Below are 23,053 nucleotides of genomic sequence, written 5' to 3' on the forward strand. Positions count from 1 at the left end.
TAGGAGTAAGTAATCAGAAGATGGCAACTGAATACACTCTGGCAAACAGTACCACTCTTTTTATAATATTGATATTTTATTGCAACCCATTTCCCATAATTCACTTAAGCCATTTAAGCATTCTGTTATTTTTTTCCCTAGCTGACACTGACTATAAAAATGTGTGTTCGTACTCAAGTAAGCCCAGTTTTGGTTGCGCCTGTCTAGAAAAAACAGGAAAACTGAATCCTGGTAAATTGATTAGGCAGCTTTATTAGTAGATAAGTTCACATCACACTGATATAGTCAGCCAAGGCCTGAGATGAATCCCAAGTGTCGCTGACTATGCTGCACATAGCTTTTAGCCGCCAAAGAGCCTCTTGAGCAGTTACGGTATCTTGGTCCAGCCAGTTCTGATAGAGGCACAGCTTGGTGAATTTGATTTGTTCTCCACGTTGGGCTAAGTAATTCTCCAGCTTCTTGGCAAACTCCAGGAGTCCAGCAGGTTTGATACAGTTAGAGCTGTAGGAAAATAGGGTTAGACTAGTCCATTGCTGTTTGCAGATGACATTTGTATAGAATAATGGTTCTTCTCCCATCACAGTAACTACACTAAGAAAACACTTGGTTTCATATTACTATGAATTAGACATTAAACAATTAAATTGTTCAAGTACTCAAGTATAAATACTTCCCAGCTTCAGAAAAGTATACTAGGAAGAGTCATTTTCCTTGGAAATTGACACCTTTCTTTAAAAGTAATTGGTGAATGAATGAAAATACAATTGCACATTGGATCCTAGTACAGACATATCACTCTTTTCCCCCATGCCCCCTCCCCAATAGGGCTTTGTGTTCAGAGGAAGTGGAACCTACCTTAAATCCAGATGACAGATGGAAGAAGATGAATCTTCAGAAAAAATGTCAGCCAATGCAACAAGCCTGTGATTTCCTAATAATGAGGGGTGGAAGAAAACCAACTATGAATGTTAGGGAACATATAAAGCACATAATTGCAAGTGGTAAATGGTGAAGCAGCAGCAATCAGGCCTAGTCTACTCATGCAGTAGACTGCACCCCTTCAGGCAGGAGATTAGGGACATACAATTTTTAATATTCTGCCATGGAAACATGCTAATAAACTCCCATCACATTGGTGAGTAAAGTTCTGACCCAACTTGTTCCTTGCCATGCAGGGTTTTAAAATGAGGCTCCTATGTACAATCTGAAGTGGTGCCACCCATTCTACCACTTATTGAAGAATGAAGTTGAATTCTATATTCTGGCTTAAATTCCTTAAATAGCTACTTAAGCACTGACTGTTTAATCTCATGCAACGTGAGAACGCATACTTACCTTTGGCAGTCATTTGCAAAGTCTCAGTGCAAGTTAGTCTATTCTTAATCTTCTCTTTCAAATGATCAAGGCTAGTAAAGCGTGGCTTTCCATTAGCCTTCTGTAGCGCCCTGAAAGGGTGCAGTAGTGAGTCTAATACTTCTCATGAAGCATGACTCCTTCTGTGCCAGTGAAGCACTGAGTTCTTCCACTTATTTCTGCTGCATGTGTAGACTAACCTTACAGCAGACATAATTCAGCACCATTTCTGTTTCAGATCATTCTGAAACTAGACAATGATTTAAGCACGCAACATAAAAGCCCCACATATTGAAGGATTGAGCATTCAGGAACCAAATTAGAAAGGGTGGCTAGTTGAACAGGTGAACTGGAAAAGGACAAAAAGTGCCCTGGGCAACCTTTATCGACTTAGTGTGGCCTGAATTTTGGTAAGCAAGAGGATACATGTGTCAAAAAATAGTTGTGCCTGAAGTCCTCAGCCTATGCCAGTTGGGCTTGAAGGACGGGACAAAAGTACCAACATTCTTGATAACATGGCAGCCCTCCTGTACGTACCCAGCCTATTTCCAGGGAGTCTGAGGCTCTTCAGTGTTGAGTTCTTCTTCACGACGTTTATTATTTCGGACAGGAGCTCAGCAGTGCAGTTTTCAAACAGCCGACAGAATGAAAAGGTGATTTCTATTGCAAGAGAAAAATGAAGATGTTCCTCCTGTCTATGGTTTGAAATTTGATTCACTGCATGCATAGCCCAATGAAGGCAGCACCACAGAGTGAAAGCACAGTGATAATCCAGTAAGGAGACTTAAGGATATACTAATGAATAGTGTATATAAGCACCCTTTTCCTTTCTCTCTAAGCTTTACACCCCTTTTGAATAAACCTCTTTAGGTGTGAAGTAACTTTTCCGTCACAATGTGCTAGCTTTCTTTTTCTGACACCACTCAACCTCCATCAGGTAGAACTTCAGAGCTATATGGAGTACAGTGGTACCTTGGGTTACAGACGCTTCAGGTTACAGACTCCGCTAACCCAGAAATAGTACCTCGGGTTAAGAACTTTGCTTCAGGGTGAGAACAGAAATCGCGCAGCAGCGGGAAGCCCCATTAGCTAAAGTGGTGCTTCAGGTTAAGAACACTTTCGAGTTAAGAACGGACCTCCATAATGAATTAAGTTCTTAACCTGAGGTACCACTGTATGAGGCAAAATCCAGCTCTTCACAAAACTATTAAATTGAAATGACACAGTTTTTGAAACAGGATGACCACAAAACTTACAGGCCTCTGCAGAAATCTCCTTCTTGACTGCCTGCAACGGTGGTCGCTGATAAGAGCCAATACCAGTTTGGAGAAGGCAAGTGCATTTAATGTACCTTGAAGAACGGGATCCTGTAGCAGGAGGAGGACTTCTTTTGAGTGGCCAGAAAGGTTGACATCATGAAAGCTTAGCTTCTTCAGGCTAGGGCTGTACTCTGCAAGAGAAACAGGATCTTAAGAGAGAGAGAGAAATGGAGCCCCCTGCTGCTTACGGTTTTCCTGTTCAGTAGAATGTATGTTGAAGATCTTGAAAAGAATGTTTTAGACTAGTTTAGCTCTGCCTGCAGTTCACACAATAACCTTGTATGCCTCGCTGACTGAGGGCCAAAGATGTTATTATCTCTTGGCAAATTGCTACCATTGCTGAGCAGCTGTGGAAAGGGCAAAATTGCTTCCATCATACCTTTGAGTGCCTGTAGGAGAAGCCCAACTTCTTGAGGACAGGAAATTGCAACGCTGTCTAGAGAGAGGCTCTGGAGAGACCTTGAGGCCTTCAACACAGGCACCAGGAGACTTGTCTGAAGAGGCTCTCTAGGGAATCTGATTTCAAGGTGTTCCAAATGGCTCTCTAGATTGGGGGGGGGGACGGGGGACGGACAACAACAATAATATGGTTTGATTAAAGTAGGAAGTAATGAATTAAGGCACATAAAGTGAGGGGAAGAGGGAGAACGCAAGCTGGCTTTTTCCTGAGCTACCATTTTGAAGCAGTGGTGAGGAACCTGTCCACATGTTGTTGGACTACAACAACATTATATCTGACCATTGGCCATGCTGGCTGGGACTGATGGGATTTGAAATGAACCTGGTAGGAAGACTTAGAATCAGATTCCAAATCAGGCTGCATCACTAACATCATTCACTTACTCTAGCAGGCCAAAGTGTTCTATCTCAGCAGATGCTGTTGTACCAAAACAATCAGGAGCAGTTTGCATCCACTGCATTGATAGTGCAGACAGTATAGAAATGAAATGCTTTGCTGCTCTTTGAGAGGGCAGGAGCAAACACATCCTTAAAAAGAGGCTGCAAGATAAGCAGGAAATTTGAAGTGACTAGGCAGCCACTGCAGTATATAACTGAAAAATTAAATGATCTCACACATGCAGGAAAGGAAAGCGAATAATAAAACGTTTGTCTGGAACTGGCCAGTGTATTACCTGGAATCTCTTCTTCAAAGGGTGACGAGTCCCAGCTCTCTTCCGGCCTGCCCCGCTCTGTTGCGGTTTTGAGATCAAAGCTGACCAAGAGGGTTTGAAGCAACGGCACAGCACTCAGGAAAGCATGAACAAGATTCATGCAGGGGACATGCGAAAACATGTCACTGATGCGCACCACACGGAGGCGGTAATCGCTGTGGCGAGACAGGGCCCGGAGCCCAGAGAGGATACTGAAGATGCCGGGGCCCAGGCCTGGAAAACACATTTTAAGAGGCAGGAATAGGCAGTGAAAACACACAGCAAGATTATTACGTCACATAATACCCCCTGAAGGTTCTTGTGGTCCTTAAGCCCCCAATTCCCAAAGCTGTCATTAAAAAGAATGGAGTATTGACTACTCCAGTGAGTCTCCTGCTATGATGCCATGAAGTAAAAAGGGTTTTTGTGTTTCTCAAGCTTCCCATTTTCTATTTTTAGAAAGTTTTTTAAAAAAATAATAGGGTTTTTTTTCTGATTACTCCTGTAGGTACCCCACTATGATATTTGATTCCAAAAAGTTTTTCACGCCCCTACAAGGCCTCACCCATATCTGTCCATTAACTTTTGTAAACTGCTTTGAGGTTTTCATTCTACAACCCGTGGTGCATAATTTTAAAGAAATGAATAGATAAAAATATTTTTTATCATTACTATTATTATTATTATTATTATTATATCTGAATTTATTAATGAATGATACAAAACTATTTAAAACAGGATAGAAAAACTGGTTGGGAAGTCTTTAGGAAAGGAGCCTTGTTGTCGCCATGCCCCATTTTGATACACCCTGAACTATGGATCAATGTGGCTCTCGAAAGAAAGAAAGAAAGAAAGAAAGAAAGAAAGAAAGAAAGAAAGAAAGCTGTCTCTGCTTTGCTAAAAACACCGGAAGACAAATGTTTGGTTTCTCACTCACCATTCAAAGACAGAACAAGCTTTTCTAAAGATACCCAAGAGCTCAGCAGGTTCCCCAGCATCTGGCATGTATTCCTGGTCAGAGAGATGGAGAACACTTCCAGCGTGGACACACTTCGGAAATGACCCGTTGTTTTTAGAGAAGGCACCCCAGCAGATCGGGTTCCCTCTGTGCAAACCGTACCAGAACTACTGGCAGCCTCTTCTGAGAGACGAGAACAGCTAGCAAGGCTTTCTTCCTCCTTGGCATTCCTTCTTTTGCTACACGGTGTATTCTCCTCCTCTTCCCTCGCAATCGCAAAGACAAAGTCATAAAGGTCTTCTGACTCTGCAGGGACTTTGCTGCTCCTCTGATGGCAGCTGCGCTTTTTTGCTGTTACAGCTTTACGCCTCTTTTGAGATTTTTCCAAAGTAGGGACATCTTGAAATGTCTTTGCTGGGATAAAAGTGACAGATCCCTCTTCAGCACTATAACTTTCTGAACATGAGCTCTGCTGCATTTTGCTTTGCCTAGAATTGCAACCCAATCTGCATCCCACCGGGGCTTTTAGAGTTTCGCTGCTAGTTCTGGCCAATTCTACTGCATTTTGAAAGCCCAGAAGAGATTCTTGAGGCACACTAGGTAACAGTTTCTCATTCCTCAGATCACTATTATTATGCTGGCCACTGACTGAACTCTGAAATAGCTGTCTTGAACCCCAAGGCTCTTCATCTAGCTTTTGGCTCTGGTCAACACATTTCTCTCTGCACAGATGGCAAAGGTTTTCTTGGTCCAGCAGTGTTTTTCCAGGGTGCCAAACCCCAGCACTCATTTTCAGAATGAGGGCTAAAAGTGCTGGGTCAGGGTCAGGCCAAGAATACATAGAGAGGTGGTTCACAGCCCCATGATGAATTAGGCGATGAAGGAACAAACTCAACTGTTGCCTAGTAGACAGACTGGAGGAGAGGAGGTGACGGAATGTCAGGGATGTGAGGGAGACAGCCAAGTTTTCTAGGACACTCTGATTGTGTTTGGCCATCAGCTCTGACACTCCCTCAAGCATGTTGTAGATGGTAAGCTGGGTAACATGCCGCGAAGTGTGCAGCAGGGGCAAAAAGGAAGGGTCACTTAGGCGCTGGTGTAAAGACACATCCAGGATGCCACGCAGCACATTTGAGAAGAAAGTTTCAATGAACTTCTTCCTCCAACACTTGATGCTCTGCAATCAAATTGAACCAAACTGTGATAAATCCATTGCACCACAGTGTCTTACATCACAGTTCCTGCTGATGTGCATACTAAAGGTAGGGGGGTCATGTGATGGTATACATAGGGGGGAAATCCCTGAAGATGGAAAACACTCAAGTCTGAGAAAAAGATATGCACAAATTCTTCTCCCTGACATCTAATTATCTGTGGGTGAGGATGTTTTTGTATGGAGGGGCGTTCATTCTAGTCTGAAGTAGTGTAGCCTAGGTACAGGTTTACTACTTCAGTGAGAACCTCATAATATTTACAGGAAAAAGGAAATCTTATTAAGTATTTTAAAGTAAAAACAAAATGGAATCTAAAAGCTAGATTTACAGAAGTGTCTGTAAATCACATTCTCACTGCAGTTAGGTTGCAAAATTGTGTGAGCTTCTGACAGTCCAAACCATACATTAATTTTGTAGTAATTAGAAGGCAGCAGAGGTCCTGGGCTCCTAATAATCTTAGTAAACAAATTGCATATGTTCATCAAATCCTTCTCTTTAATTTCTTAGTGTGAACCCAACTTGAGAGGCTAACTTCTCGTTTACTCTGCTTTCCACAAACTGGAACTATCTATAGTAGGGGCTGGGATCTTCTGACCTGGGCCCAGATGCGCCTCCCCATCCCACTTAATTTCATGCAGCCAGCAGACATTTCCAGGGAGCTCCTCCCCGTCCCCATACCTTCCAGCAACCACATCCAACACACCCTGCCCTGCTGGCCTTTCCCTTGGGGAATGGCCACCAAGAATAGCTGCCAGTTGGGTGCTGCCGCTGGCAGGTGCTCCAGGTACCAACCCTCCTCTTTCTGACTCTCTTGCTCTGGTGAAAATATTGCCAGTGGCAAGTGGCCCCTGGAAGATTGTCCACAACAGAATGCGGTCCTTGGACTGAAAAGGTTCCCCACCCCTGGTTTAGATTGCATTCCCATTTACACATATTTTGGAGTAAGTCTAATTGAAACCAGTTAAGCTTGATCCAAAGCATCATCACAGTTGGCAGATATAAAATCCATTTAGCCATGAATGTGGAAAACCTGGTCGTCTCAGGTATGTCAGCTTTGTAGTTTGCCTCCTTAACCTACCTCTAATCTAGAAGGTCTTGTTTTCATTATGTCAAACCAGAGCTTGCACCATATAGGTTGGGTTGAGAGACCTGAGGAAACATAACACATACTTTTAAAAATTGACTATTAAAATGTAAATCTATACCGTTAATTATACGCATACAGGTAAAATTCATAACTAATTACACATAACTTGTAACATAATTAAAGCAAGCATTCCATCTCTGATGAAAGCACCAGACTTCAGAATAGCTGAAGCTGCAAATTCAGTGTCAAAACTAGGCTTCAAATGTAAACACTGAGACATTTTACCCTTGTCAAGAATGGGGGGGAAACCGCTTGACCCAGTTTATTGACACCAGGGCAACAGATACTTGGGAATATGGAGAGTAAGGATTTGTCTCAACCACAAAATGAATTAAGCACACTTGGTGAAGTGTGAACAAAATAAACTTTTTAAATGCACCAGAGAGAAACTAGGATAGCAGACAACAGTTTGCTAGCACTATTGTATCCCCGCCTGTCCTCCAGACCAGCAAAGTAGCTCACCCTTTTTCACAGCGGTCTCCTCAATTCGCTCCAGGTAGTAGATGTTAAGCAGAGGCAAGATTCCTTGAAGTATCGGGCCTGGAAGTGCTTTTGAGGGGAGAAATCAAGAGAAAGCTGAATTTCAGTTAGAGAAAGAAGGGGTTTCAGGTGACTAGGCCTATTTAGAGTGCCCCGCTTCCTGGCGTCCTTTAGGGTAGACCCTCACATTTAAGAGCGCCAACACAGTAACTCCCCGTAAATCCTAATTCGGGAGAGATCAGAGCCGGTCCCAGCTGGTTCCTCTCCTTACCCCAAACCTCTCTCTCCACGCGTCCCATGGCGGAGCTGACTGCCGCCGCGCTGAGCTCAAATAGGCTGAGGGGGCTCCGATCAGAGATCTCTTCCGCAGACTTGGCCTCCATACTGTTCAGGCTCCTGGTCTACTCAGCGAGAACAGGGATGGGCTACGCCATCTTGGGAAGGTCACTCATTGTTATGCGGACGTATGATGCTGCCATACTGAGCGGGTCGACTGTTTCCCCGCCCCTCCTCCTCCCTCTCGGCGCCATTTTAGCGGAACTGGCGGCGGCCATCTTGGTAGAGTCACGAAAAGCAATGTGTACGCCGGAGGACAACGCCGCCACCCCGCCCGCGTACGTCGAGAAAGGGAGCCATCTGAAGAAGGTCGTCGCCGTCGGAAAGCGCGCTGTGAGTGGGCGGGATTTCCGCCGAGGTTGCGGGTGACCCTTCGGCGTCCTTCTGGGGAAGCGGAGCCAGGCTTGAGGGAGATTTGCGGCGATGGGGCGGCAGGATGAGAAGGCGCTGGAGGGCCGGAGCGGGGACCCCGAGGTGAGCGCAGCCCGGGAGACGGCGAGGCGAAGCATCTTTGCTCTGGGATGCGGGATGGTGTGCTTTCCCTCCCCCTCCTCCCAGCCTCCCCACCTCTGGGCCTCCCTCTCTTCCCTCCGGGTTTCTTTTCTTTTTCGTTTCTTCTCCTCACATAGCGACCGTTGGAGACCTGCTCATAGCCTAAGCTGCAGCCCTGAACGCACTTTCCCGGGAGCAAGCGCCGCCGAACGCAATGGGACTTGCTTCCGAGTAGACGCCTATGGGCCTGCCCTGTCAATGGGCCTTCCTTAAACAGTCCGAGTGCCATAGCGGGTGGGGTAAAAACAGCCGTGGACGAGATGCCTCCCTCGCCACCGGCTTCTGGGTTTTACAGAGCTGACCCATGACGGGAGGCAGAATTCAGTCCTCGTTGTGTCTCCTGTCGACACTCCCCTGCTTTCTTCCTGATGCTCGCAGGTTAATCTCTCTCTCTCTCGTGCCAGAGGCCCTCTTTTTATTATTCCTCCCCCCACCCTTGATCCTTCCCTTCTCCGAGTCATTTTTCCTCCTCGCATCTTGCTTGTTCTCATTTATTTATATTTATTAGTCACCATCATAACAGATAGCGCCAAATATCTGTTCTCCGTTGCCAGAGGAAGCCCAGAATGGAGTACAGTGAAAATTAAAACTTAACAGGTTTTCATTAAGGTCCTGACTTCCGTGTGTATACGTGCACACACACGTGTTCTGCTCTTCAAGTAAGAGATCAGCGGTTTCTACCCCTTCTTTTTAATAAGTAGTCTCTGCCAGAGGTTTGCTGTTTAATATATGTGTTCTGCCCAGTGCCTGATGTAATATTCTGGTTGCAAATATTAACTATTATACAGCTGCTGTTCTTTTCAGCATTGCTACAGTTTATATCTTATATTCCACTATAACTGTATTTGTATGCTTGTTGTGGCTGTCAGGCCTTTATTTATCCTGTCCCATATTATGTTGCTTCACAGTATGTTCAGTAAACTGCTGCCTCTGACTCTCCCATCAGTCTTTACCACATCCGTTTCTCAGTTTGTTCTACCTGTATTTAAGAGGCTTTCTTAAATAAGACCTTCTGTGGCTTAGCCTTATTTCCATTCTGCTCCTTGACAGGGTATCTCCAGTGCATGAAGAGCTGGAGCATTTCCCATGAGTTTTGATCTGGTTCTAGTTAAGCCATAATTTCCCCTCAGCATGGGGGGGGGGCTATTTCCACAGCAATACTGTGGTCACTATACCTCTTGCCACCAAGTCCCTAACAGGTTAGAAAGATGCCTAGTGAAAGGTTTAAACTCCAGCCTGTTAAAATGTACATATACATTGGTTTTGAATATCAGTTTGAAGGGATCCTTTTAAATAAATATCTAGGAATAACAGACATTTTTGTTATAACAGACATATATATGTGTTATGAAATAGAAGTTGTACAGTACCACATAGCGAAAATGCAAATAAGTGGAATTGGTTTTGATATGGTTAAGTATACTCTTATTATGGAAATATCATGACACTTACGAGTCCATTCTTATTTTCTTGCATCTCTGTCCAGGAGGAGGAGGAGGAAGAAGAGCTTGTGGTAGGTAAACTTTATTATAATGATAATGGGGAAAGATTAATCCTTTGAGAGCAGCAAACTTCTTAAATCCTAGTCCATAAAATGCCCTATTTGTATTTAGAAAACCAGGGAAAGGTACAAAAGGCTGGGGTTAGGGAAGTACAGGCATACCTTGTTTTATTGAGATTTGCTTTATTGCGTCTCACAGATACTGTTCCTTATGAGGACCTGGGTGCAGCTGCAGGCAGCCTGACCACTTCCAGGGGAAGGAAGCCCCCTGATGACCTTCTTCAGGCCACAGGAGTGGAGCTAGCTAGGGCTGGAACTGACATTTCCCCCCCTTCTGCTCCTGCAGTCGGGGGCAGGGGCATGGCTTAATAGGCTACAGTACAGTGGAAGCATAACTTTTATATACACTTGGGAAACAAATGGTTTTGTGTGACTCACTTTATTGCGATATTTGCTTTATTGCGGTGGTCTGGAACTGAACCTGCACTATCTCCAAGGTATGCCTGTACTTTGGTTCAGAACTGAAAGTGCATTAGTTAAGTTTTAATACATAGCTACTTTGCTGTAGAAAGGTTATTTGCATCACATTTTGCCATACAGAAAGTGCCATTCACAACCTGTCTGTCTTCAGGATCATAATGTTTAATAAGTGATACTTATAGTGACAACTTAAATAGTTTTGAATATCTCTGGAGTCCCACAACAGTTTCTTCATATGTATACTTACTGGCATAGGAGTACATATTGATTCTGGCAAACTTGGGTGTAGCTTGCTTGCTTTCCCAACAGTATATAACTTTTACCTAGGCACTGATAAGTCACAAAATCATAAATCAATACACAAATTGTGTTTGTCAAGTGTGATACAAGTGCTGTTTCTTCTCCATATCTATTTTGAACCTTTTATATATTGAGATGTGGTGTAGTACTGCATCATAGGCTTTCCCTACTTTCAAATACTGCAGTTTAGGAGGATATTTTTCAAACACCCACAACTTGGTTTTGTATGTAACTTAACCATAACATTTCCCCCACAGTCTAGCGCAAGAATGAAAGCCATCTGTATTAGAATCCATATACAGGTTCTGGACCTCATTTAAATTAGGCTTGATTCACATGCTCCTTATTTATAATCCTGTTGTGGCTCTTGGTTCTACCTTAGAAAAATGATTGTAATTTACCTGACTGTAACACTAAAGTTGGAAGTGTAGAGGTATAATCTTTTGACAACAGGACTGTTAATACCTGGCATTTTAGATCTCATCATTTGTATGCTTGTCATTATCATCTATCCAGGACAAGTTATAGCAAGCTTTTATATTCTAGCTTGTGGTGGTAAAGTTGAACCTCTCTCTTAGCAATCGCTTATTTGCATTAACTGTGCCTATTATATATCTTCCTTTTTGTCCAGGATCCTTTAACTACCCTAAGGGAGCATTGTGAACAGATTGAGAAATGTGTGAAAGCTCGGGAACGTTTAGAGGAGTGTAATGCTCGAGTGTCATCCAAGTCCCATACAGAGGAGAAGTGTACAGAGGAACTCTTTGACTTCTTGCATGCTAGAGACCACTGTGTAAGTTTGTCTCAGAGTAATTTCTAAGTGTGAACAGTATTTTGTGGCCAAATACCTTATTTCTCCAGTGTTGAGCCACAGACACTTTACTGAACGTCAATATAGATTGAATAACTGAATTGAAGTACTATTTCGACATTTATCTTGTGGGTGTGGAATTACACTGTCAGCTTTATAAATTAGTTTTTTAGAAGTGTTATTATTAATGATTTCATTTCTACACAGCTTTATATTTTAAAGGGAAAATCTCAAAAGCGGTTTACACCGCATTAAAACATCAGATAAAACAATCCAGAATAAAACATTACTGAAGAAGGTCAAATATAAAGTATACATTCAAAGCAACGTTACTAAGAGGAAACTAAGATATTATCTTTTTAATATTCTTTATTAAAAATATAAAGAATTATAAGACAAAAGAAGAAAAACTAGAACAAAGAAAACATAAACTTACAAGATTTTTATAACAATATCCTAAAATAGTATCTTAAAAAAATTCAAAATAAAACATTACAAAGGAGTGTTGCGTAATAACGATGCAGAGGTTTATGAAATATTGGCTTGTTGCTTCTAAAGTACATTTTTCTGTAACCAGCTTTCTTGATTGTAAGTAGGCAAGAATATATGGTGCAAGAATGCATTGGTTCCCAGAGGGAGCAAAACAGTAGCTCTCCTCAGGTGTTATACTGAATAAAACATGTGCTAGCTTTGCCCTCCATTCCATTTGATTGCCTGTGGAAGTTGAAGGATAAATTCCTGAAGTGTGGAGCCTTTTGCACTGTGTGCATTTTAGAACACTGGTTTTCCATGGTTCTGTAATGTGTGTGGAGTCTCAACGAGCACAGAAGGCTCCCTGTTTCAAAAGTTCACCCTCCCCAAATTGGTGGGAGATGGGAAAAGTTAAGGGACAGAGCTAGTACATTCATTCCAGCTTCCCCCATCACATATTTCTCTTGGGTATAATGCCTAAAGAAGGCTATTAGGACTAATGTATGTGTTGCTAAAGAAGCTCCTGTTAATTTAATTTGTTCATCTTTTGGTTTTTCAGGTGGCTCATAAACTCTTCAGCAAATTGAAATAAATGTTAATATAAGCCTGTGTCGTCCTCATGCATAGCTGATGAAAACCTGAGTATTCAGTTTGAGTAAACATGCAGCTCTGCACGTGTGATATGAAAGTGAATGCAACTAGCTCTGTGGTAATTCTGGGAGAATTTAAGAGTTGCCATCAGGATACATCTGTTATATAGAAGATTTGTGGCTGCTTAACAAAGTGTTTCTGTAGACTTCTGATATTAAAGATATTTCCTGTCAAATGTGAAAATGTTTACTTGTTATGACAGCCAAGACATCTTAGCATGCTCTGAAGTTAAACATAAAAAATTAGACAATTTAGTAATGCAAAGGATCCATTTTTTCATGACATTGAAAACTTTAAATTGCATATAGATCTTCAGAAAACAGCAAATAATATCCTTAATAGTAACTCTGAGGGAGAAACCAAAGAGGAGGTCAGAACAGTATGTATAGTATAGGTGAAAGAAATATTGGAAAGGATGTAGGTGATTAGGTAGGTTGTGTGTGTAGACAGTATGTGGTTTTAGGGTCCTAAACAATATAGTCCTGTGTGTGCTGCTGGCTACCTCCTCTTTCCACAATGTCCATTTCTTTCTCTCAATAATATGCATCTTCCTATTCTTTTATAGTAAGTGTGGGAGATAGAATCCAAAATTTAGAAGAGATTGCAGATTAGAAGAGATCATGTAGATATGTTTACATAATAATAATATGAGCAGAACCTTTCTTAGTGAGATTTTTTTTAAATTGCATTCTGTCTACATAGTCACACATGTAACCTGAAAGCTTATATGTAATCTTTCCCATGCTACACATGGTGCCTATGTGGTGTCTATCTCAGCTGTATTTGCGGCTGCCTAGCAGCTGTGTTCGCCTGTACAGCTAGAGACATTCCTATACCAACATCAAACTTACACTGAACGAATCCTAGGAAGGAAAGAACTCCCCACTGTGGAAGATGGACGCAGAATCAAATCAGCTGAGTTCCTACACTAGCTGCTTTTATTTCAAACAATTCTGATGACCGTGGTACCAAGTTTGCAACATGTTCAGGCAAGCTACTAAGGCTTATTTTGTCGTTTTGTACCATGGGCCCCCATTTTCCTTTTTTAACATCAGAGCTACAGTCTCATCAGTGTCAGGCCTTTTCTTACGATCTGGTCAGGTTTCAGCCATATCTGAAGTAAGCACCTCTGAAGAGTCCTTGGCAACGCCACACGGACCTCTGGAATGGCAGGAGTGTGTGAGGGGAGGGAAGCTGATCAGAAGCCAGTTTAACAACCTAGTGTCTGCTTGACCTGCAGACATCTTGACACAAACTGGGAGAAACTTCAGCCACTAATTTTTGAATGTCAGACAACTGCTAAAAAGGATAGGTGTCCTAATTTGAGGTAACAATATCCTACGGAAAACCTCTAGGGTAGATTTCCACTTTGAGGACACAGATTCCTGAAGGTGTGGTTATTTCATGTGAGAGACCAGTGAATTACCTTTTAATGGCAGATATACAGTAGTACCTCTGGTTACAAATGCTTCATGTTACGAGCTCCCCTAACTGGAAGTAGCTGCTCCTGGTTGCGAACTTTGCCCCAGGATGCAAACAGAAATCCTGTGCCTCCAGTGGGAGGCCCCATTAATAAAGCAAGCCTCGGGATAAGAACGGTTTCAGCTTAAGAACAGACCTCCGGAACTAATTAAGTTCATAACCAGAGGTACCACTGTGCTTTAGGACAGTCTTCCTCAACATTGGGTCCCTTCCAGATGGACTACATCCATCAGCCCTGGCTACTCAAGGACATACCTCACCAGGGTGGCTTGCAGGGACTTTTAAAATCACACAGTAGGAGTTTGCTTTAAACTAAGGAAGAGTTGTTAAATGTCATAAACAAACTTGGGTTACCTTACATATCAATTCAGCACTGAAAATATCAATTCTGCTGATGAGCCAACATTCCATGTTTGTGACTGCTCTATTATGGGCAATATACACATCACACACAACTTCATGGTGTAGCCCCACAGTGCTAGCAAGCTGAAATTGGGAAGGAAAAACGAGCTCCTCATTTGGTTTTCACATAATTGAAGAGCAGGTGCAGATCCATGTGCTACTGCAGAAATGGAAAACGTGCGTCTCTAGGCTCTGTCACCCTAAACTTGCTGGACCAAAGGCACCTGGCTGGTGCCTACCAGATGTTTTGGACTACAGCTCCCATCATCCTCTGCCCTTGGCCATGGTGCCTAGGCTAATGGGAGTTACCGTGAAAGGCACCTCGTCGGCTGCCCCTGCTGCAGACCTAGGCCAGTGACCGTGCGTGCTGGGGGTCCCACCCAGAAGGCCAGGACCACAGGTTCCCCATGCCTGTGCTAGAGGTAGCAAGACGTGGTAATCTATGCCCGAAACGACCTGCTTGAAATGAAACCTCCGGCGGCACGCGTCTCGGCAAAAGCGAATTCTCCAATACCTTCCGCGGTAGATTCCTGGCGCAAAATGCACGAGGCTCCGGCAACCCGGCGTCCACCGGAAAAGATGCCCGCTCCGCCCCGACGCTTGGCAGAAGAGGAGGAGGAGCTTCTGCGTCGGCCGGCGGGCTGTCCTCATTGGCGCTGGAGCCGAGCGATGGCGGCTGCACGCACTGCAAGCGGGAAGGGGCTGCTGCTGCAGCTGCTGCGGAAAGAGGCGGCTTTGCCGACGGTCCCGTCCTTCGCCTTCGTTCCCCGCCGGCACCGGCACGCGCAAAAGAAGAAATGGGTGAGGCGCGAGGGACGCGGACCCCGACCCACAGCTCCTGCGGCGGCCTCCCATGCCCAGCCCAGTGAAGCCCCAAAAGACACCCCGCCCCGTGCCCTTCAGCGGGTCCCCGCTGCGTTGCCTCCTCCGCCCCCCGTGTTTTTATTACCCACCCCGATCTCCGTCCAGTCCTCGGCACTTTGTCCCGGCTCTGCAGTCCGGCCTCTCTCTCCCGCCTCGCTTGCCGTGGCCTCCGTTACGTGAAATTAAGTTAGCGTGTTTGCCTGGCCCTTTTACAGAAGGCTTATTGGTAGGATCCCGTTCTCTAGAGCAGGGTTTCCCAAACTTGGCACTACAGCTGGTTTTGGACTACAACTCCCATCATCCCTAGCTAGTAGGGCCAGTGGTCTGGGATGATGGGAATTGTAGTCCAAAACCCAAGTTTGGGAAACCCTGCTCTAGATAGGGATGTTGCACTCCAGCTGCCATTGGCCCCCAGCCTGCATTGTTCCTTCAGTTGTAGTTTTCCTTCTTCTGTTCCTCACACACAGTTGTGACAGACAGCTTCAAGGCTGTTGCAAAATATGGCCTTTCACCTGAACAAATAGCTTAGTTTGTATGAGTTACTTTCAGGTACAGAATATGGACCTCCTGATGGTAGAACGCAAGGCCCTCCTTGGACCCCTTCTCACATAGAGTGTGTGTGCCCATAAGAAGGGAGCTGTTCCCTGCTGGTGCTATCTCACGGGGATGTGGGTGGAGGACGTTGTATGGGTCCGTCCCTGATTTCAGGATGGCTAGGAAATGCCAGCGACATTGGCCCTGGTCTTTGATTTCACTATGCACTCATACATCCAAGCACTGTAGGGCCACATCATGGTAAAGAGGTGGGTGGTGCATGTAATGCCCAAACATTATCAGCACTAATATTTTACCTGTTTCACTTTTTCATCCATGCAAAGGCATCCACCACTCCTCGTGTGCCTTGCACCAGACGGGCTCTGCGGGTCTTCGACATGACCTATGGTGTGCAGTTTGGCAGCCTCTGGCCCTCGATCCGCATCGGTCTTCTCTCGGAGCAAAAATATGGAGCTCTTATCAACAATTACTGTGATGCACAGAAGGTCACCCAGGAACTGGAAGAAATGCAGGCAGCGGATTTCATCTGGGAATCTGGAAAAGTAGAGCAGGACCTGGATCCTGCAGCAGAGCAAGGTGCCAGTGAGCCTGACTCATCCTCAGAAACTCAGACTGAATCCTCTGAGCCCCAAGCGCAACCTCCTCATTCTCCTTTCCTATCCATCAGTCCCAACATAAAATGTTACACATTCCCCAAAGGAGATATCAGCCTTTTTCATCCAGCCAGGTACGTAGCTCATTTTGGGTGAGGAGGTGGGTGTTGGGGTGCTCTTCAGCATTTGTAAGATAAAAATAATTGCATTGGGCAGAATCCAGTTCTCCTCCCCACCCCCCTAAAATCTGTTCTGGGGTTCTCACAATATGCCAGAGTAGATTTGGGGAAGCGTCAGGACAGGACACATACAGAGGGGTGGGGATGGGGAGTCCTGTTACACAAGTGAAACTCCTTATTCTGATGGGCAGCAGTAGTTGAACACTGCCCATTACTTGCAAACTTCTAAAATACCTGATTGCTGCCAATGACAACAAGTGGATCTTTTGCCTCTCTTTCAGTTGTTAAGGTGCTTAGTTCTTGCTTCTTAACTTTTTTCACTTAGTAAAGCTGAGTGTAGGGACAGTCTTCTCTCCCATGAAAATATGGAATAGATGGAAGGGAAGCTAGATGGTGTCAAAGCCCCTGGTATTATATTGTGCCAGTGTGGTGTAGTGGTTAAGAGCGGTGGACTCGTAATCTGGTGAACTGGGTTCGCTTCCCTGCTCCTCCACATGCAGTTCCTGGGTGACCTTGGGCTAGTCACACTTCTCTGAAGTCTCTCAGCTCCACTCACCTCACAGAGTGTTTGTTGTGGGGGAGGAAGGGAAAGGAAAATGTTAGCCGCTTTGAGCAGGATAAAGCAGGATATCAAATCCAAACTCCTCTCCTTCTTCTCTTACTGGCAGAACCCCACCATGCACGGCTGCGTGAGCGTGAATGTTATATGCCTTATACTGAGTTAAACGTTGGTCCATATATCTCAGTATTGCTTACACTGACTGGCAGCAGCTCTCCATCATTTGTCATTTCCAGCTCCACAGTTGAGCTCCACAGTTGAGCTGCAGCCCTTCCACAGTTGAGCTGCAGCCCTTCCATACTGCCAGTGCATTTTAAGAAGGAGTTAATTGAGGCTCAAATTTCCTGTGCCTGTCACGCTAAACTTCATCTGTTCCCTTTTTTCATAGACCAGACATGTTAGGAGTTCTGGGCTATTATCTTCTGGATGCTGCATCCATCTTGCCCGTCTTGGCTCTCAATGTGCAGCCTGGCAACCTGGTCCTTGACCTTTGTGCAGCACCAGGTGGAAAGATGCTGGCCCTTCTACAGACTGGATGTTGTCGTAAGTAGAATTCTTCTGCTGCAGGTGGTGCTCAAATGGTGTAGGCAGGACCAGTTAGTGAAAACTGTTTTTCCTATATCTGTCCGGAAAGAGATGAAAGGATCAGATAGTCTGGTGTGATGCATCATGTTTGCTTCTGCTTGTGGTGCAGTGCAATTTTGATTACACAGGTTACTCTCCAGAAGGCCGTCTCAGGGAAGGTAGCAGGACATTTTCTCTGGCCTCCTCCAGCTCCAACAGCTCCTTCTCTCTCTGTAGAGCAGGGGTGGCCAGAGTGCCACATTCACCCTTGGCCAACTCTCCAGGCCCCACATGCCAAGAGTGGGTGTGACCCACACTCTTGTGCACGCACACAGAGAGCACACACATATTCAAGGCACACACGATCACATGCCCACCCAGCACTGTGTCTGCATTAAACATATAAAAGATAATTTCCTATTATATGTCAACATGGGGCGACTCTCTCATTCCCCTAGCATCCCAGATGTTTATGTGGTGGCGGAGTATGGCAAGTTGTTAATCCTGACAATAAAAAAAATACTTTTGTGGGGGGAATGTGTGTGTGTGTGTGTGTGTGTGTACACATACACACATTCACACACTGCCAAAACTGATGGGGTCTTCTTTTAAGGAGGTTGGCAACATATTCATCGTTTCTCAGTCATGTGCAAATTTTGGTTTGTTGATTTGGAGCCTCTGAGAGTCTGTCTGCCCTTGGTGTATGCTGTTGTTGTTCTTTCATTAGGACAGCTGGCCGCCAATGACCTCTCTGTTTCCCGCACTCGTCGCCTGCGTCAAATTCTCCATAGCTACCTTCCGGAAGAGCTCAGCGAGATAGTGAGGATTACATCATGGGATGGAAGGAAGTGGGGTGACCTGGAGACGAATACTTACGATAGGGTAAGCATTGCTGTAGATAATGTTACTAGGAGTAACCTATTAGAAGAGCGCCAGCAGGCGCCTGCAGCTATTGAATATATGATCTCTTCCATTCCCCCCTCATTTGTACAGAGTGCAGATTGCTCCTTTAGAATATATTTGCACCTTGCGGGGGGAGGATCGTGACAGTGGATGATACTGAACTTAGTCATATTGAGAGTGGACCCCCTGACATCAATGGACTCGGAGTTAATACTTTGTTGAATATTATCTGGTGTGTCTATAGCCAAGACCTGTGCTTTCTGCCACATCTGATAACTCCTTTACTGGTAACGTATGTAACTTTGGTTCAGAGAGTCCAGCTGAAGTGCATTTTTATTGTAAACACCCAGCCATTAAAAATAATGATTCCCAAGCCTTTTCTTTGATATAGGAAAATAATAATTTTAGTTATCAGAATGTGTAGTTCTGGGATACTTTGAATGCCATCTACCTATTTTTACTTCCCATCTTTCCTCTAAGGCAGGCATGGCCAAACTTGGCCCTCCAGCTGTTTTGGGACTACAATTCCCATCATCCCTGACCACTGGTCCTGTTAGCTAGGGATGATGGGAGTTGTTGTCCCAAAACAATTGGAGGGCCAAGTTTAGCCATGCCTGCTCTAAGGAGTTCAAAGTGGTGTATATGGTTTCTCCTCACAACCCTGTGAGGGTAGACTGCAAGACGGTGACTAGAGCCTAAACTTGCCCAGGCAATTTCATGATTGAGTGTGGATTTGAACCTGGGTTTCCTTTGGTTTTAGTCCAGCACTCTAACCACTACACCACAGTGGCTGTATGAGTATTACATGCAAGAGGCTTAAGAACAGTTGCAGTTGTGAATGGCAGGAGATGGCCTCCAAGATATCATCCAGTAGTGCCTTAAGGAGCCTGATGAGAAGCTGTGTGATATGGGACAAGCTGTGTGGGAGGGCACAAACAGGTAAAAGTCCACCGAGTTTAATTGGAATATTTGCCCTCTATCCCATGCAGGTGCTTGTGGATGTACCATGCACAAATGACCGTCACTCAGTCGTAGAAGAGGACAACAATATGTTCAATCAAATGAGAAAGGGGGAGCGTCACATGCTGCCAATGCTCCAGGTGGAGCTGCTTGTGTAAGTGATCCTGACCTTATGTGATACATGTTAACTTTTGAGCTACACCAGGGTTTCACATTAGGGCTTTATTAAATCATTCACAGCATTGCAAATGAGTCCACAAAACTCTACAAAAGTGCTCGTCTGCCTGCCATCCTGCCCACATACAAATGTGTAAGGCTCTTGTGGCTTAAAAGACAAAGGGTTGCTTTTAACTAAGTTTTACTTGGAGTAGACTCATTGAAATTCATTGCTATTATTGTCTTAGGCCCATTAATTTCAGTGGGTCTGCTCTGAGTAGGTTAATTAAATACAATTCAGAAGTTCCAACTTCAGTAATGCTTCCTTGCCTACTCTTCTGGAGGTGATTTGGTGACTAGGAAAATATTTCTTTAAAAACCTGGAGTTCTAGCCAAATTGGAACCCTTACTTTAATGTACTTATCCAGTAATCTCCTGATGCTAAGTTAGATTCTCCTAAGTCTATTCCAAAGTATGATGGCTGTTTTCAGCTGGAGCTCTTTTAAAAATTGTTGTGTAATTATTCTGTACGTTGTCTTGTGAAGTTGATGTGCCTTGAGATATGAATCTTTAAATAAATAAAAAGTTCTTTCTGTTCCTTTCCCAGGGCTGGGATACTTGCTGCCAAGCCAGGGGGAGACGTCGTGTACTCAACGTGCTCCTTGTCTCAGCTCCAGAATGAGTACGTGGTTGAGAGAGCTGTGGAACTACTAGCAATCCAACATGACATTAGCATCCAGGTTGAAGACTTGAGCTGTTTTCGAAAGCGGTTCCAGAACACATTTTCATTCTATCCTGACTGCAGACTTGGGGAACTCATCCTTCCCCATCTCACAGCTAACTTTGGACCCATGTATTTTTGCAAATTGCACAGATTGAATTAGAATGGGCATGGCACAGCACGAAAAGTGGCCTGGGATATTTCCAACTTCCCTTGGACACCTGTCTTTTTGAATAAAGATTATGATGCAGCTTGCAATAAAACCAGCATTTTGCTTAATTGACCCCACACCTGTGTGTCATTAAAAAAAACCCCCATATTATTCACAGTCTGTGGTTGCTACCAAACAAACTCTTCCCTCCACAGATGGGTGGAAGTTAGGTGTACAATTCTTTGATGTGTGCAACTATCATTGAATACCACCCTGCCATGTATATTGGCTGCATAGGAATATTTTTTTTACATAAGCCCATATGCTGCAAGTGGAATGTAAACACTCAGAGTATGATCCCAAAAGCACAGAATAAAAATGTGCAAAAATTGTAAACTTTTTTCTGTTTGCATACTTTACACAAACTTCACAGGAGGAGGAAGACTAATTAGTGTGCACCTTGCAGAGTTCCTCTTGCATATTAGACATATGTTGTTGGAGTGTCCATTTTCTAAATGTTCGCTAAACCTTTCTGAGAACTGACTACCTGATCTAGACCCTGTGTTTGGGTGAAGATACAAATACTTTCTTCCTGTCCAAAATGACTTAATAGGCTGCTCAACCGCCACTTAAGACCTTTGGAACCAATGGCTACTGCAGGAAAGAAGTCATATACATGATGTGATTGGAATCTTAGACATAGTGGATGGCATAATATAATTGCACCATCAAATTTATTGCATGTATTTTCAGAGGAAAGGCCGCCAGCCTCCCCAGGAGTTCAGGCTGGTGCTGTTCATACTAGAGAGGCTGGAAGAAGCAGTGCGTTGCTGGCAGGCTTGCATATGTATTTCTCAGCATTGGACTGGACTGGTTTGGACATAATTGAAGCATCGTGTGTGTGGGGGGGGTTTCTTAGCCAAGTTTTGTTTCAAAATTTAGCAGCTAGACAGGATAAGATTCCTGTTTTTTAATCTGTCCAGCCATCAGCCTGTTTTGTTATTTAGGGGTCAGTGAGACGTAAGGATTTTTCCTTGAAATAATTTTTCCATTCTTAACTCTTATTATTTTGACCTCTGATCAAGGTGAGGGTGGATGTTGGTTGCTAGACAGTGGAAGTGTGGCTCAAACCAGGAATACAGTGGTACCTCGGGTTAAGAACTTTATTTGTTCTGGAGGTCCGTTCTTAACCTGAAACTGTTCTTAACCTGAGGTACCACTTTAGCTAATGGGGCCTCGCGCTGCTGGAGCACAATTTCTGTTCTCATCCTGAAGCAAAGTTCTTAACCTGAGGTACTATTTCTGGGTTAGCGGAGTCTGTAACCTGAAGCGTCTGTAACCCGAGGTACCACTGTATAACCTTTTGGTGGACATTTCTTTAAAAGGCTGGGTTACAAAGATAAAACAATGGTATATTAAAATGTTAGTTCTAGTACACATTGTGCTTTTACAAACATATTACTTTGAAAGTGTTTATGATGGAATTCAAGACATGTTGAAAACCAGAAAGTGGCAATCAGATGCCAGGAAAAAAAATGTAAAGCGGTTAATTAGCATGCTTTCAGCTTTCATGTATTCTAGGTGCGTATCCTTTTGGCAGAATTCAGCATGCTGTGTTTGGAAGTGTAGAGGATTATACACACAACTCAGTGGTTTCCAATTGGTGGTCTACAGATCCTAGGGGTCCGTTGCACCATTCACATAACAAAAGCTACCATAGAAATATATATTTTTTCAAAGTCCGTGGCTTGGCTTTTGAAAAACAGGGTCCACAGTACTTAGCTGATCAGGAACCACTGCTATACACACCTGTGAAGTTCACTTCACCACTGTACTTCGTAGACCATGGGTAGGCAAACTAAGGCTGAGGGTTTGGATCCACCCAAATGACCTTCTAAATCTGGCCCACAGACGGTCCTGGAATCAGCGTGTTTTTACATGAGTACAATGTATCCTTTTATTTAAAATGCATCTCTGGGTTATTTGCAGGGCCTGCTGCTTTTACATGAGTAGAATGTGTGCTTTTATTTATAATGCATCTCTGGATTATTTGTGGGGCACAGGGATTCATTCCCCCCCCAATATAGTTCAGCCCCCCCCCAAGGTCTGAGGGACAGTGGACCGGCCCCCTGCTGAAAAAGTTTGCTGACCCCTGTCGTAGACCTTACCTCTAGGATGCATAGGATATCTACATAGATGGGGAAAGTTAGACTACGCTCATCCTCATGACCAGGGGAGAA

General features: G+C 44.1%; 3 protein-coding genes across 3 annotated transcripts; 2 read left to right on the forward strand and 1 right to left on the reverse strand.

The window, feature by feature from the left end:
• Positions 1-232: 232 nt before the first annotated feature.
• LRRC41 (leucine rich repeat containing 41) lies at positions 233-8,144 on the reverse strand. Its single transcript, XM_081913934.1, has 10 exons — positions 7,894-8,144; positions 7,605-7,691; positions 7,074-7,144; positions 4,761-5,958; positions 3,806-4,057; positions 3,052-3,216; positions 2,705-2,803; positions 1,891-2,013; positions 856-931; positions 233-501 (listed from the first exon to the last, which is right to left on the reverse strand). The coding sequence occupies exons 1-10, from the start codon at positions 8,003-8,005 to the stop codon at positions 267-269; spliced, it is 2,418 nt and encodes an 805-aa protein (XP_081770060.1). The 5' UTR covers positions 8,006-8,144; the 3' UTR covers positions 233-266.
• A 153-nt stretch (positions 8,145-8,297) lies between these two features.
• UQCRH (ubiquinol-cytochrome c reductase hinge protein) lies at positions 8,298-12,899 on the forward strand. Its single transcript, XM_081914048.1, has 4 exons — positions 8,298-8,432; positions 9,997-10,023; positions 11,423-11,584; positions 12,633-12,899. The coding sequence occupies exons 1-4, from the start codon at positions 8,382-8,384 to the stop codon at positions 12,663-12,665; spliced, it is 273 nt and encodes a 90-aa protein (XP_081770174.1). The 5' UTR covers positions 8,298-8,381; the 3' UTR covers positions 12,666-12,899.
• Positions 12,900-15,219: 2,320 nt separating this feature from the next.
• On the forward strand, positions 15,220-20,984 carry NSUN4 (NOP2/Sun RNA methyltransferase 4). Its single transcript, XM_081913998.1, has 6 exons — positions 15,220-15,409; positions 16,351-16,754; positions 17,747-17,901; positions 18,650-18,804; positions 19,815-19,939; positions 20,549-20,984. The coding sequence occupies exons 1-6, from the start codon at positions 15,278-15,280 to the stop codon at positions 20,823-20,825; spliced, it is 1,248 nt and encodes a 415-aa protein (XP_081770124.1). The 5' UTR covers positions 15,220-15,277; the 3' UTR covers positions 20,826-20,984.
• Positions 20,985-23,053: the final 2,069 nt, after the last annotated feature.

Source organism: Podarcis melisellensis, assembly GCF_964234715.1.
Source record: "Podarcis melisellensis genome assembly, chromosome: 6".
In the NCBI taxonomy this organism is placed as follows: domain Eukaryota; kingdom Metazoa; phylum Chordata; class Lepidosauria; order Squamata; family Lacertidae; genus Podarcis; species Podarcis melisellensis.